Source organism: Nakaseomyces bracarensis (assembly GCF_045282275.1).
Source record: "Nakaseomyces bracarensis strain CBM3 chromosome Unknown Scaff6_1, whole genome shotgun sequence".
In the NCBI taxonomy this organism is placed as follows: domain Eukaryota; kingdom Fungi; phylum Ascomycota; class Saccharomycetes; order Saccharomycetales; family Saccharomycetaceae; genus Nakaseomyces; species Nakaseomyces bracarensis.
In genome coordinates, this window is record NW_027263967.1 from 87443 (window position 1) to 100908 (window position 13466).

Sequence of the window (13466 nt, forward strand, 5' to 3'; positions counted from 1 at the left end):
AAAAAAAAAGGTATATAAGGAGAGCATACTTTCAGGATGAAAGCTAATTTGAAAGAATAGTTCATTTTATTATACATATAACAACAAATACAAATAATAATAATAATTAAAACAAATAAAGCATACACAAAACTAGATATGTCTATGAACAGTTCATTTTTTGATTTCTTCGATACTATTAATAACGAGGTTGAAAGTTTCAACCGTATGTTGGATGGCTCTAGATATGGCTATCCAAGACGTCAATACGTCGGTGATGATAAGAATGCCGATGAAAGGGCTATAAGTACTACTAAACCAACTGATAACAAGGTTGCTAAGAATACTGTAGCCACCAGACCAAGAGGTTTCTTTGATTTAGATAACTGGTTTGACAATGATTGGTCCTTGGCCACCAGGGAACCATTTGGTTCCTTGACGGTTCCTGTCGATATTTTCGATCATGATAAGAACTACGAGTTGAAGATCTCCGTCCCAGGTGTTAAGGAGAAGAAGGATATTAATTTGGAATATCATCAAAATAAGAACCAATTACTTGTAAGCGGCAACATTCCTTCTGCTATTAACGATACCAATAAGGAGAACCTGAAGGTCCAAGAACGTGCTACCGGTAAGTTCAAGAGGGTTATCACTTTACCTGACTATCCTGGTGTTGATGCCGACAACATTAAGGCCGACTATGCAAGCGGTGTTCTGACTTTAACAGTTCCAAAATTGAAGCCAGAAGAAGGTAAGGAGAAGGGGGTTCACAGAATTGAGATCTCTTCTCAAGATTCTTGGTCTGGTTGATCCAAATTATAGAGGGAAAGTAGCAACTAGATGTTAGATTCCACATTCAGTTTTCTTTCTTATTTTTTTTTTATCAATAGTTGCTGGTAGATTATTGGGATATATTGGTTTTAAAGAATTTTCCTTTTTATGAAAACATGCCATGAAATGATTACTTTAATGATAAGATGTGCTTTAATATTTGCTATTATTTGACTATTTTGCTTTACATAGTTTTTTTTTTATAGTTAACTTTGGTTCGTTTATATAGACAACATTTTTTAAAGCCTGATGCTGATTTATTTCTTTTCATAATGAAGATTGATTACAACTAACTGTCTAGTCAATGATGCTTGATTAGGTATTTTTCCGCTTGCCAAGAACAAATTATAACCCACGAAGCTGAATGGCATTAGAGATAACTGTTGATATCTCTTCTTCTGTTAAGTTTTCAACTTGATCCTTCTTCAGTTTATACATCTTGGAAATGAGGTCGAGTTCTCTGTTTTGTTTCAAGAAAGTTTCCATATCTTGCTTTTCAGTACCTTTTATGGAAGTAGTTACAGAATTATACTTGCTGTCAGCCGAGATTCCACAAATCTCTACACAATAGATAGCATTTGTGTCATCATTAATGCCAAACTTCTTGAAGGCTTCACCAATGTTAGACGTGGGTGAAAGGCAAAGCAGTACTTCTGAATGCAACGACCTCGTCCGTAGCTGGTTATGATTTAGTTCTATTAGGACTCTGTATAATGCAGAGTACAATTGTTCACGAGAAAAGATCATTTTAGCATCTATGAGAGCTAATGGTATTTCTGCAACGCTCTTTCGTAGTTCAGAACTGTTTTCCACATCCTGGAAGAGACCTATCTTTATGTTGTATTGATTAAATTGAGGTATATTGAATTGCAACATTATTTGTCAGGACTTTTTTTTTTTCTGTATTCTACTCAATCTATAGCAATAATGAATAATAATAGTGATATACACTTGCCAGTTTACCTCTATACATTAATTCATCATCTAGAAGTATTCGGTTCAAAATCATTTTTTTTTTTTTTATTTTTTTTCTGAACCGATTTTTAGCACCGAAAAAGGACAATTCCTTATACTATAACAATCGAAGCTCTCTTAGTGACTATAGAAAAACTGAAACTTTTATTGATCACATCTTTTGACGATCTATATCAATTTATTATCAACTGCTACTTTTATTAGATAAATACAGATAATAAAGAGGAGTTACTATTGTTGTTTTTTGTGATTTACATTTTCTAACCTATAACGAGAGTTGCTATTGAAAATAGCTGGTCCCAATAAGTAAAGCTATTGTTTTTTATATAAGGATAAAGGGGATATTTTTTGAGATAGAACAGGACAATTGTAAATGCGAGCATGGATACGACACAAATTGAACATCTAATTAACGATATACAGGGACCATTGCCGATAAAGAATGTAGATCCCAATGACTCTGATATAACACTTTTCCAACTTATGGATGAAGTGGCTAATGGGAGGAAGTTGATGAATTTACTGTTCAGCTCTGAACCTGTCACCACCCACATTAATTCAAATAGCCATGGTCTTAGACAACATCAACATGTAGTTGCTGGAGAGTGGTATGACGAGGAGAAACGAGGGAGTGCACAAGTGACATCAGCTACTTTACAACTTGATACACCAGTGATATTTTCATGGAGCGATAGTGGAAACGGTATGACAACTAGTAGGGCTGAGTCGCCAATAGTAGATCCAAAGAAGGAAAGAAAACAGATAACTACAAACCAACGACTGCTTAAGAGCGTTTCGACAAGCTTGAAAGAACTTGGCTTCGATAATATCGAGTTGAGTAAATTTGACGGTGATATATTTGGTGATGAGCTTAATAACCCTTACCAGAACAAAAATTCGAACTTTTCACAGGATTCCATAAATAAAGAATGGAAGAAAAGCAATTTCAAAGTTGATCCTTTACAGACTTTTGTTGTAAAAGAGCTGCCGAAACAGAAAAAACCTGTTGAACCTGAAGTGCCAAAATCTAAAAGTAAAAAGAAGAAATTATTATGGTTTTGGAGTAAAGGAAAATCGAGTAAGAAGAAAAACGAGAAGGACAAGGAGTCCTCTGAAGAACAAATTCCGAAGGAGGATAAAAAGATTAAGAAGAAATCCGGTATTCCTGCTCAGGTACAACCAGATGATGATGATTTATGGGACCATGACTTGGATCCTTCTAGTGAAGAAGAAGAGGTTATAGGGTTAGGGTTACAAAGAGTAAGTTTTGACCTAGAGACTCAAGAAGAAGTAGTGCGGAGTTTCGAACCTGCAAATGAATTTGACCTTCAAGCAACAGAGTCGTCATCACAGCCAATACCTCCTGCAGAACCCATACAAAATAAAATTATAGAAGAGGAGGACGATGATGAAGATTTTGGAGAGTTCCAACAGGTAGGTGATCCTAATACGAACGAAGAAACAATGGAAGAAAAACTAACAAATGCTAATCTTCTAGACTTTGAGGACGTTAAGAAACCAATAAACCCTATACCACCTATTGATACTTTCATACCATTGCAGCCGAAGAAGAAATGATAAGGAAGTAAAAGGGGGGAAGGATAGATTAAGAAGGGGAGAGTGTAAAATGCTAAATAACACCCTACTATTTAATGGTATATCACCCAACTCTAGATGTATTTAAATTCAAACGTATATAATAGAAAATACTATAATTATATTTACCTCACATAGTCCACGAAATATATCAGCTGACCTCAAGTAGAAGGTTATTCGGGTGTAACACCCAAAAATATACTTGCACTCTGCTCTGTGCGCTGGTTTCTGTGTATCGCGTCGCCAAATGTTCTTCGTGTCAACTCGAAGAGGTCAAACAGAGAGCCCGTGTACAGTTTAACCGTAGGAGCCAAAGATGGCATGCGATGGTCTTTCTACGTATTACAAAAAAAAAGTTGTTTAGAATTGCTTTTCGGAACAACCTGGGCTTATAGTTTGATCAATGCCCAGGTCTTAGCAGCGGTAGCGTAGCTTTGTTGCACTAATACCCATAAATTTAAAACAAAACTAACATAATCTTTCACCTATCGTGGGGGAGATATAATATCATATAATCTGTTTGCTCTTTTTAGTTTCTTATCCTATTAATTTGTTAATGGGTAAGAGAAGTACGAAAGCTAGAATTTTGGAATAAATAAACTAAGTCTGGTTTTATTTTAGACAAGATAAGTTGTGAAGGGGGGGACATCATATAATGCTAACTTTTGATGAAAATGTACGGAAGCTAGTGCTATTAGTTATAGGATGGTATATACTGTCGATTGGGTTGATGCTGTACAATAAATGGATCTTCGATGCAGAGAAGGGACTGGGGATATCGTTACCTGTGGGGCTTACCGGGTGTCATCAAGTTGTTTTATGGCTGGCGTCGTCGATATACTTGAGGTATAGGAGAAGGATGAAAGGACCGGAGCCGAGTGAGGCACTTACGTCGGAACAGATACGGGAGCATGAGAGCAATAGGTCTCACCAATTTTGGAGATACATTCTGCCGACTGCGATATTTTCTGCTGGTGATATCGGGTTTGGAAACATGTCACTGAGGTATATACCCCTCACAGTTCATATAATCATCAAGTCATCAAGCATTGTGTTCGTGCTCCTATTTAGTTGTTTCTTCAAGATCGAGCGATTCAATTGGAGATTATTTGGAATCGTTATAGTCATGGCAACTGGAGTATGCATGATGGTCTATAAGCCCATTGAGAAAACCCCTGAAACGGATGCGGATGCGGATGCGGGTGAGAGTAAAGCGAGAGCCACATTTTTCTTCGGATGCATGCTTGTGCTTTTAAGCAGTTGCCTCTCGGGGCTACGATGGGTCTACACACAACTAATTCTTAGAAACAAGACTCACCGGGATGCACATGGCAACGGCACCGGCACCGGCAACGAAAGCGATAACGATAATGATAAGGACTCTAATAGCGAAAGCCAGAACCACGCAGGATTCAGGAAGCAAAATGGAAGTAATTTAATCTCTCAAGAGGACAAGGATCTGGAATTAGAGCAAGATCTGGAATTAGAACTAGAACGTGGTGCACTCCTCTCGCCGGAGACACCGGCCCCTGGCACGAAGAAGAACAACCCAATACGGACCATTAACAGTTTATCGCCTATCATGGCAGTCACCCTTTTTATTACATCAGTACTGTTAGAACACCCCTGGGAGAAGTTGCCTACGATCAGTGAGATCCGACCCGGCATGCTAATTGCAAAAATCATCGGGCTCATGGTGCTGCCCGGATGTTGTGTGCTGGCTTTCACTTGGTGCGAGTTCTCCATCTTACGAGTCACCAAGGTATTGACACTGAGCATTGCGGGTATCGTCAAGGAGGTCCTCACGGTGATCCTCAGCATGGTGGTGTTACATGAGCGACTCCACGGCGCATCGAATTGGATCGGCATGGTCATCATCCTCGCGGATGTAGTCTATTACAATTTCTTCAGATTCAAGAGCTCTACGGACGAAGATCCCGAACACAGCAATACCAATACCGATAACCGCAGGGCTAGTCAAAGCGATATCCCGATGTATCCTATGGCCAAGAACCAAGATTAGGATTTAGGATTATATGTACTTTCTATAAATAGATTTAATCTTCCTTTTTTTTTTTTCTCTGTTATTGTTTTTCCCATTGACAACCGCGTACAAAAGAATTTATGTGTCAAAAAAATTTTATTTAATTTTTTTTTTTTCCGTTTTTCCGATGTGTCAGGGCGAAAAGAAAGTTCTGGAACTCCGGGATTGCCATTAAAAAAATAAAATATAATTGAAGTGTAAGCTATCATCCCATCCCACGTGATTGATACCCTTTCTTTTTTTTGCGTTATATCAGAGACGGATATAAACAAACAAAGACCGTTCACCGAAAAAGTGTCGTGAGAGCGTAGAGAGTTTCGTGTATGTGTGTGACTTTTGGTAGTGAAGCGGTTCTCCCTCCCCTTGTTGTCTGTGCTTGTTGTGGGTCAATGCATAGCAGATCCCCACGATTACAAAAGCGCAATTGCAAGAAATAATTTCTCCGAGGAAGCCCACCTTTGTCCACTTCGTACAAATAGAACTGAAGAATACAAGAGGGGGGTGATAAAAAAGTTTTTCCCTTGAATTCTCCCCGCACGAAGTGTAAAAAGACGTAAAAATAACGCAGAAGAGGAGGAAGAAGAAAAAACTGGGCTTAAAATGAAATAAAGGGCCTTTAACCTTACCTTTTTATTTTTCTCTTGGAACCCAAATCAGAAACCCTCCCCTTGAATAAAGTTCCAACCCGCACCCCCCACACAAAGACAGGCAGGAACGGAAAAACTATCATAGAATGTTCACTTCCCACGGAAACGGACAACAACACACGATTGACATTATGGACACACACACCAACGACTATATCCCCACAGAAAAGTGCGCGTATCCATACAAAAAAAATCATTACGGGTTGAAAAAAAGAAAGAAAAGAATTAGCTCTTCGATTTATCCTAAAAAAATCACATTCCCTATAGAAGAAGGCGTAGCTCATACACACTCTCTCTTACTATACTCCCCCCCACAGACTATCTTGTACCAGAATAAAATCCCACCTTTCCCCCCCTCCTGCGTCCTGAATAAAAAAACCTGCCTGCTGACTTTCTCTGTCCCCCTCCCCAATAAAAAAATCGAAGAGAAGAAATTAATCATTGGGAAGAGAAAAAATATATATATACAGGCGACACACGTAGAAATCACCGTACAGGAGAAGATAATAATAGAAAAACCCCTCCGGTTTTGGTAAAAAAAAAAAATTTTTCTTCTTCTTCTTCTCTAATTAACCCATAAAAAAATTTTATTTAAAAGAAACATGAATCTAAACAATTTTTTAATTTTAAAAAAAAAAGTATATATTATAAATGGAAAAAAACCATTTTAAAAAATTTCTTTCGATAAGTAAAAACAAAAAACGACTAAACTATATTTAACAGTTATTAGAAAAAAAAAACAACCTTAAACTAAACTGAAGACTAAAAAGGGGGTGTAGAGATATTTAAAAAAAAAAAGAACAAGTTAAAAAAAAAAATGCCTGTATTATCTCTATTAAAGCCACATTCGTTGTGGAGAGTGGTTAGAGATTTGATTGATACTGTTATTATTCCTGATGAGAATGGTGGGTTTGAGAAGCCTAGACAAGCTAAGAAGTATAGGAAGAGGATAACTAAGAAGAGGGAAGAGAAAGAAGAAGAAGAGGAAGAAAGGAACAGAGATAAGGAGGAGGAGAAGGATGAAGAAGAAGAAGAGCTATTTCCTAAGATTACATATGACAAAGTATCTCTTGGTAGTGCTGTGCCTTGTTCTATGGATATGTCCATGCCTATTTCTTTCTCTTTCAATAACAATGTTATTGAGTCGCAATTTGAGTTGCCTGATTTACAAATTCAATCTCAGCCTCATCCTCCATCCTTTGTCTTGCCTTCAACTAATTTAGATGAAATGACTCAGTCCCAAGTTCAGGCTCATGCCCAGGCTCAGCCTCAAGCTCAGCCTCTAGTCCCAACAATGGAGGTTAAGAAGGAGGAGTCTAACTTGGAATCTGAATCTAATGATGAAGATAAGGAGTTTGTTTGTCACTATTGTGATGCTAAGTTCAGGATCCGTGGTTACTTGACAAGACATATCAAGAAACATGCCTTGGAGAAGGCTTACCACTGTCCGTTCTACGATTCTAATGAGAGCCCATCTAAGAGATGTCACAACTCTGGTGGGTTTAGCAGACGTGATACTTTCAAGACTCACATGAAGGCTCGCCATTTGATTTATCCTGAAGGTGTAAAGTTTGCTGACAGAAATCAGTCCTCTGGCCACTGTGCAAGATGTGGTACCTTCATTCCAAAGGCCTCTAGATTTGTAGAGGATCATTTGGAGTCTGGGCTGTGCCCAGCTTTGCCGCTCGGCTATGTCTCTGAGAACTTGAGAAAATCTTCAAAGGATTCTTCTGTCTCTCCATCAATATCCTCTTCTTCATCAGTGTCTCCTGATGCTACTCCATTCAGCAATAAGAGTCTTCCTCCAGCCTCAAGAAAGACTAAGAGAAGGAACAGAATGAAGAAGATTATCACTTCTAATGGTACTTGCAGATACATTTCTACTCTACAGAGTTGGGTGGAACCTAAAGTGTTGCAGAACAAAGAGGCTTTGGAGGCTATGGCCATCATGGCCTCTGAAACTGGCAGAAACGATGTCTTGACTACTTTGGATGACAATAAGTTCGTACTAGACGGTAAGAACTATGTGTCCAGTAAATCATCAAACCAATCTAATAAACAAGAAGGTAAGTGGAGAAAAGGCAGTAAAGATAGCAGAGGTAAAGGAGCTTCTAAGTCGAAGATAAAAGCCAATATGACTACTGTTTCTCCTACTTGTGCAACTGTCAAGCTAGAACACACTGCTGAGGGGTTAATCTCCCCTGCAAACTCCACATCAAGTGGAACAATGAGCACATCTCCAATGTCTCAGAATACATTAGAACCTGTTTACTCAGATTCCTCCTTTGCCGGTTCTTTAGATAGTATCCAAAATAACCATATAATGGCAAAAATGGAAACCAATGCTACTGCGGTTGATCAACCTCTACCAAATATGGTGGACTTAGATAAGATTGGCTTCGATGCCATGCTAGCTTACTTCCCACTAGACCAAGGACAAGCATCTACTTCTGATAACAGAAACATGTTTGGAAACAATAGTAACGATTCTCTAAATCAGTTTAATGACAATAATAATTATCATGCCGGAGCAGGTTTCGGTATGCCTCAACACCAACAACAACAACAAAATGTAATGAGGACCAATCAAAACGTTGTTATGCCAAGTGCAAACAATGGTAACTTTACGCAACCAAAAACTAAAGGTATGGAAAGTTACAACTCCTTTGATGCTGCCACGTTGACCGAAATGCACATCAGAGAAACACAGAAGTATATGCAATATTACCAACAGTTCTTCAATACAAATTAAGAAAGAGAAAATTGCAAGATAACAAAAAAAAGCTATTTTTCCGAACTCTTAATTTTATGTTCTATTTTACTATTACAAATTTTCTTTTACTATAATTCTTATGGATTTTAATTTAGATATTTTTGTTCCTTTAATTTATGTTACTTTTTTACAACCTATTCTAAACTTTTATGCCTTCGGGACACTAGATGAGGAATATTTGTTTCTCATTAGTAAGCCTATATACATTTAATACATTTTAATATTTTTTTATCTTAAGTTTTTATTTGTTTGCTTATAAATATTTTGATTGTCCATAAGCGAAATATGTTACAGAAAGTAAAAAAATTAACAGAAGCCTGATTATTAGAACCGTATAAAAAATATTCTATTCTGAGTGGTTTGTAAATAGGGTGTCTGTATAAATAATTCCTAAGTATACAAGTTATAAATAAACTGAAAAAAAAATAATAACTGAATCTATATCAAGGGTTAGTGATAATAAATAAAATGGACAGAAAATAATAAAAGTCTTGAAAAAAAAGTAAAATGATCGTGAAAATCGTTCAAAACAAAATATAGATGCACCAATATCAATGAGCCTTCTTTAAAAATGGCTAACCATTGTTAGATAATTCTTGTAAAAAATCACTTTTATTCCATTTTGGTTTCGTTTGCCTTTTTATTTCGTCAATCTGGTTTCATAAACGAAAGAAAAAAATAAGTATACGACGATTCCCCACAAAATAAATAGAAATGCAAAGCACCAATTTATCCTTAAAGAGAAATCATTGATATCAATTTTTTTTTAATTTGATGATCCAAATTGGCTTAATTAAGAATAAGCAATAGGAAATAAAAAGAAATGAAAAGGGTTTTTTCTAAAAAATTTACGCTTAGCTTCTAAGAAATGTTAAACGATTTTGATGCAATTGATAAAGTAGGGGATGGAGAAGATAAGTTTAAAATATCCTAATTTAGAAAATTTAGTACTTTTGTTCTGGGTGTCTCTTTTCCCAACAGATCTTAGCTGGGGCAGTTGGCAAAGTAACCATAGAGGTGAAATCAGATGGTGGAACGGTCTCACCTTCGTTTGGATAACGGAACTTCATGGTTCTGATGAAAATGGACATCAAAACACCCAATTGACAGTAAGCAAACAATTCACCAATACATCTGTGTCTACCACCACCGAAAGGCAAGTATGGAGAAGTAACACCCTTGGAGATAGCACCGAAACCGTAGTCAACTTCGTCACCGGATGTAGCAGAAGAGGAAGCAGCGTCACCATCCCATCTGTGCATGTTGAATTCATGTGGCTTTGGGAAGAATTCTTCAGAGAAGTGAGTGTAACCTGGGGAGACTAGAACGTGGTAGCCCTTTGGAACGACGTAGGAAGTGTTTGGAATTGGGACATCTCTCATAACTTTACGGAACAAAGAGTGCAATGGGTGGTGCAATCTCAAGGTTTCCTTGATCATTTGGTTCAATAGAGGCATGTTTTGCAAGTCGTCGTAAGTCAATTCCTTGGTGTCGTTGTTTAGGACACGCATTTGTTCTTCGTATAGTTCTTCTTGGACATCTGGTCTTTCAGCCAAGTGCAATAGACACCAAGCGGAGGTAGCGGCGGAGGTGTGTTGACCACCCATTAGAACACCGATCAACAGGTTAGCAATTTCTTGGTCAGTCATCTTAGTACCATCCTTGTAAGTAGAGTTCTTCATCAATTCGTCAATCAAATCACGGTCTTGGATATCGTTGTTAGCACGTCTTTCCTTAATCAAGGACATGTAAGTACCGGAGATAACTTGTTGAGCGTTGTCTCTCTTTCTGTAGTGTTCCAAAGGCAAGTTAGGGAAGACGAAGTTGATTGGGGTGAAACCCTTGTCCAAGTCACCGTACAAGTAAGCGAAGTCAGTGTCTAGCTTCTCTCTCATCTCCTTACCTAGCAAGGATCTGGAAGCGGTGAAGATGGTCATTTCTGGTTGGGTAACCATGACATCGGCGACACCGGAGCTCTTTTCGTTAATCATGAAGTTCTTGGAGGTTCTGAAGTACTTGTAGATTTCTTCAGCGATCAAAGGAACGTATCTGACGAAGGCTTCCTTGGTCAAAGCACCCTTAACGAACTTCTTTTGTTCCATAAGTCTGTGGTTTGGACAGTCGTAGATGACACCCTTACCGAAGACAGGGGTGGTCAAGTGAGAGTATGCAGCTTCAGCGGAGACGTCGGCCAATTTAGCGTTGAAGACGAATTCGTGACCCTTTGGACCCAAGTACACGGTCATAATTCTACCCAACATCATGAAGGAGAAGATGTCACCGTATTTCTGGTGACAATCCTCGAAGAAGTCGTATGGCTTGGTACCGTATGGAATAGCGGACCCAACCCATGGGATCCAGTAGAAGACTAGAGGAGGTCTGTCCTTTCTCAAGGAGTATAGCAATTGCCAAGTGATAGTGTAGACAAATGGAAGAGCAACCAAGATGGAGACTCTTTGAGCCAATGGCAAATCCATGAAGTAGCCAAGACCAAGCTTGACATACTCCAACAATTCAACGACCAATGAAGTATTTTCAGTGGACATTAGTTATATATTTTTTGTAGTTTATTGTTTGTTGTTGTCTGTCTTTTTTCTCTAGTTAAAATATATAAAGTTGATTAGAAGTAGAATTAACAACTAAAGAGACTCTCTTTATATAATAAAGAAAAAAAAAATTTTTTCTATGCTTTTGGTGCCCTTTCAATGGGATTAATATTTTTTTTTAATCAAATTAAGACTGAAATTTCTTTTTTTTTTCACTATTTTTATTCGTTCTCTTCTTTGTAAAAACTCGTTCATAAGCAATATCATTCGAGAGTGTGTAAACGAGGTAATGGAATGAAGAGCGAAGCACAGCAAAGCAAGACGAAGCTCAGACGAAGAACCATAATGGAAGTCGATACGAAAACAGCGATAAAAATGGCGAAACCAGACCCGATAACGACAGGAGACCGACCACGAGACCGACTCGCCCGGTGAGACAAATTTGTATGGCGGACTGTCTCAATTGTTGTTTTTTTTATCTCACTTCCTAAGAAACTGTCGTACCGTTTCACTTGAAAATATATATGTATTTAAAACAAGCCTTAGCCTACTACGCCCCACTCTTCGTGTTCCCATTGTCTTTCTGATTAAGTCAGGAATACTTATACGAGTGCTCAAAAAAAATATGCACAGAGAGAGAAGAGAGAGAGAGAGAAACGTGATCCTCGTATATCCTTGTAGCATGTAGATGTAAAAAATATAACACAAAGGACGAGCAGCAAAGCGATATATCCCAGATCCGGGTTACTGCATTCGTTTAACAACCCAAACATATATCACAGTAAGAGATTGACATCTCGTTTAAGGAGATGATGCACAATAGGTATAATAAAAAGAAGAATGAATTGGGGATCTACCGGCGTTTGCAAACAATATAAAATTAAAATATATACGATTATGCTTTTAACGAGTTTCTTCTTTCCCATTTATGGATTTTTTCGATCTTACTCAGCATTACTAATGCTGAGCCGATAAAAAAAAACTTTGTTATTCCCTAAAAAGCGATATATAAATATTTTCTTCCTGTTAAATTAAATATGTAAGGGATTTATACAAGCTGCGTCTATTTAGTGACCTTGGAGGTCTCGTATCTTCTTGCGGCCTCTTCCCAGTTGATGACATTCCAAATAGCCTTGAAGTAATCAGCCTTCTGGTTCTGGTATTGTAGGTAGTAGGCGTGCTCCCATGCGTCGATAGCGACCAATGGCACGTACTGGTTACCGACGGTATCTTGGTTGTACGTCTGCACGACGTCGATGGCGCCGCCGTTTTCCAAGTTTTTGACGATGAAGGCCCAGCCGGAGCCCTGGACGCCTGCCAACTTGGCGTTGGTGACTTCCTTCAACTTGTCTAGGGACCCGTATTGTTGTTCGATCTGCTTAGCGAGAGCGGAGGAAGAGGTTGGAGGCTGGCCACCACCGTTCTTTTCTGGTGTCAAGTTCTTGAAGAAAAGACAGTGGTTAGTGTAACCACCGCCGTGGAACTTGATGTTCTGTTGTACTTGGATCAGGTCACGGGCTGCTTGTAGGTCGTTAGGGTCCTTCTCTAACTTGTGGGTGATCTCCTGGAATTGGTCAGTGGCGGTGTTCAAACCGTTGACATAGGTTTGGTGGTGCTTGGTGTAGTGTAATTCGTTGATTTGGCCAGAGATGTGGGGTTCTAGAGCACCGAAATCCCAGTTGAGGTCTGGCAAAGTGACCTTGGTACGTCTTAGCACAGTGGATGCATTTCTCAATTGAGTTGCAGTTCTAAAAGCTGTCTTGGAAGCCAACATATCTTTCTTCTTTTTTTTTTTTGTCTTATTTTCTTGATTTTATGAAAAGGCAAATTATACAATTATAAATATGGGGGTCTTGAGTCTCCCTTTTTATATAAGTTTGTAAATATGGAAAGACTGCCCTATTTCTTGCTTTCAGAACAAAAAGTTGAAGTTCCCTTGTGAAAGTCACTCCGCGTGGGACTTCACGCAGAAATTTGTCGGGAAAACCCTAATTACTAATGAGCTTTTCATACACCGTCAATTATTGAGGATATTAAACTAGTGAAGAATAAGGAAGGCAGGGAAAACAGAATAT

General features: G+C 38.3%; 7 protein-coding genes across 7 annotated transcripts; 4 read left to right on the forward strand and 3 right to left on the reverse strand.

The window, feature by feature from the left end:
• Positions 1-138: 138 nt before the first annotated feature.
• Positions 139-789, forward strand: HSP26 (chaperone protein HSP26; the record flags this gene model as incomplete). Its single annotated transcript, XM_071051411.1, has 1 exon — positions 139-789. One exon carries the CDS (start codon positions 139-141, stop codon positions 787-789), a length of 651 nt encoding a protein of 216 aa, XP_070907440.1.
• Positions 790-1155: 366 nt separating this feature from the next.
• On the reverse strand, positions 1156-1686 carry CGI121 (Cgi121p; the record flags this gene model as incomplete). Its single annotated transcript, XM_071051412.1, has 1 exon — positions 1156-1686. One exon carries the CDS (start codon positions 1684-1686, stop codon positions 1156-1158), a length of 531 nt encoding a protein of 176 aa, XP_070907441.1.
• Positions 1687-2166: 480 nt separating this feature from the next.
• LFT1 (Lft1p) lies at positions 2167-3363 on the forward strand (the record flags this gene model as incomplete). Its single annotated transcript, XM_071051413.1, has 1 exon — positions 2167-3363. One exon carries the CDS (start codon positions 2167-2169, stop codon positions 3361-3363), a length of 1197 nt encoding a protein of 398 aa, XP_070907442.1.
• A 673-nt stretch (positions 3364-4036) lies between these two features.
• YMD8 (Ymd8p) lies at positions 4037-5404 on the forward strand (the record flags this gene model as incomplete). The annotated part of the gene is made up of 1 exon (XM_071051414.1): positions 4037-5404. One exon carries the CDS (start codon positions 4037-4039, stop codon positions 5402-5404), a length of 1368 nt encoding a protein of 455 aa, XP_070907443.1.
• A 1485-nt stretch (positions 5405-6889) lies between these two features.
• Positions 6890-8824, forward strand: STP2 (Stp2p; the record flags this gene model as incomplete). The annotated part of the gene is made up of 1 exon (XM_071051415.1): positions 6890-8824. The coding sequence occupies one exon, from the start codon at positions 6890-6892 to the stop codon at positions 8822-8824; it is 1935 nt and encodes a 644-aa protein (XP_070907444.1).
• A 965-nt stretch (positions 8825-9789) lies between these two features.
• ERG11 (sterol 14-demethylase) lies at positions 9790-11391 on the reverse strand (the record flags this gene model as incomplete). The annotated part of the gene is made up of 1 exon (XM_071051416.1): positions 9790-11391. One exon carries the CDS (start codon positions 11389-11391, stop codon positions 9790-9792), a length of 1602 nt encoding a protein of 533 aa, XP_070907445.1.
• A 1063-nt stretch (positions 11392-12454) lies between these two features.
• SOD2 (superoxide dismutase SOD2) lies at positions 12455-13165 on the reverse strand (the record flags this gene model as incomplete). The annotated part of the gene is made up of 1 exon (XM_071051417.1): positions 12455-13165. One exon carries the CDS (start codon positions 13163-13165, stop codon positions 12455-12457), a length of 711 nt encoding a protein of 236 aa, XP_070907446.1.
• Between the last annotated feature and the right edge of the window lie 301 nt (positions 13166-13466).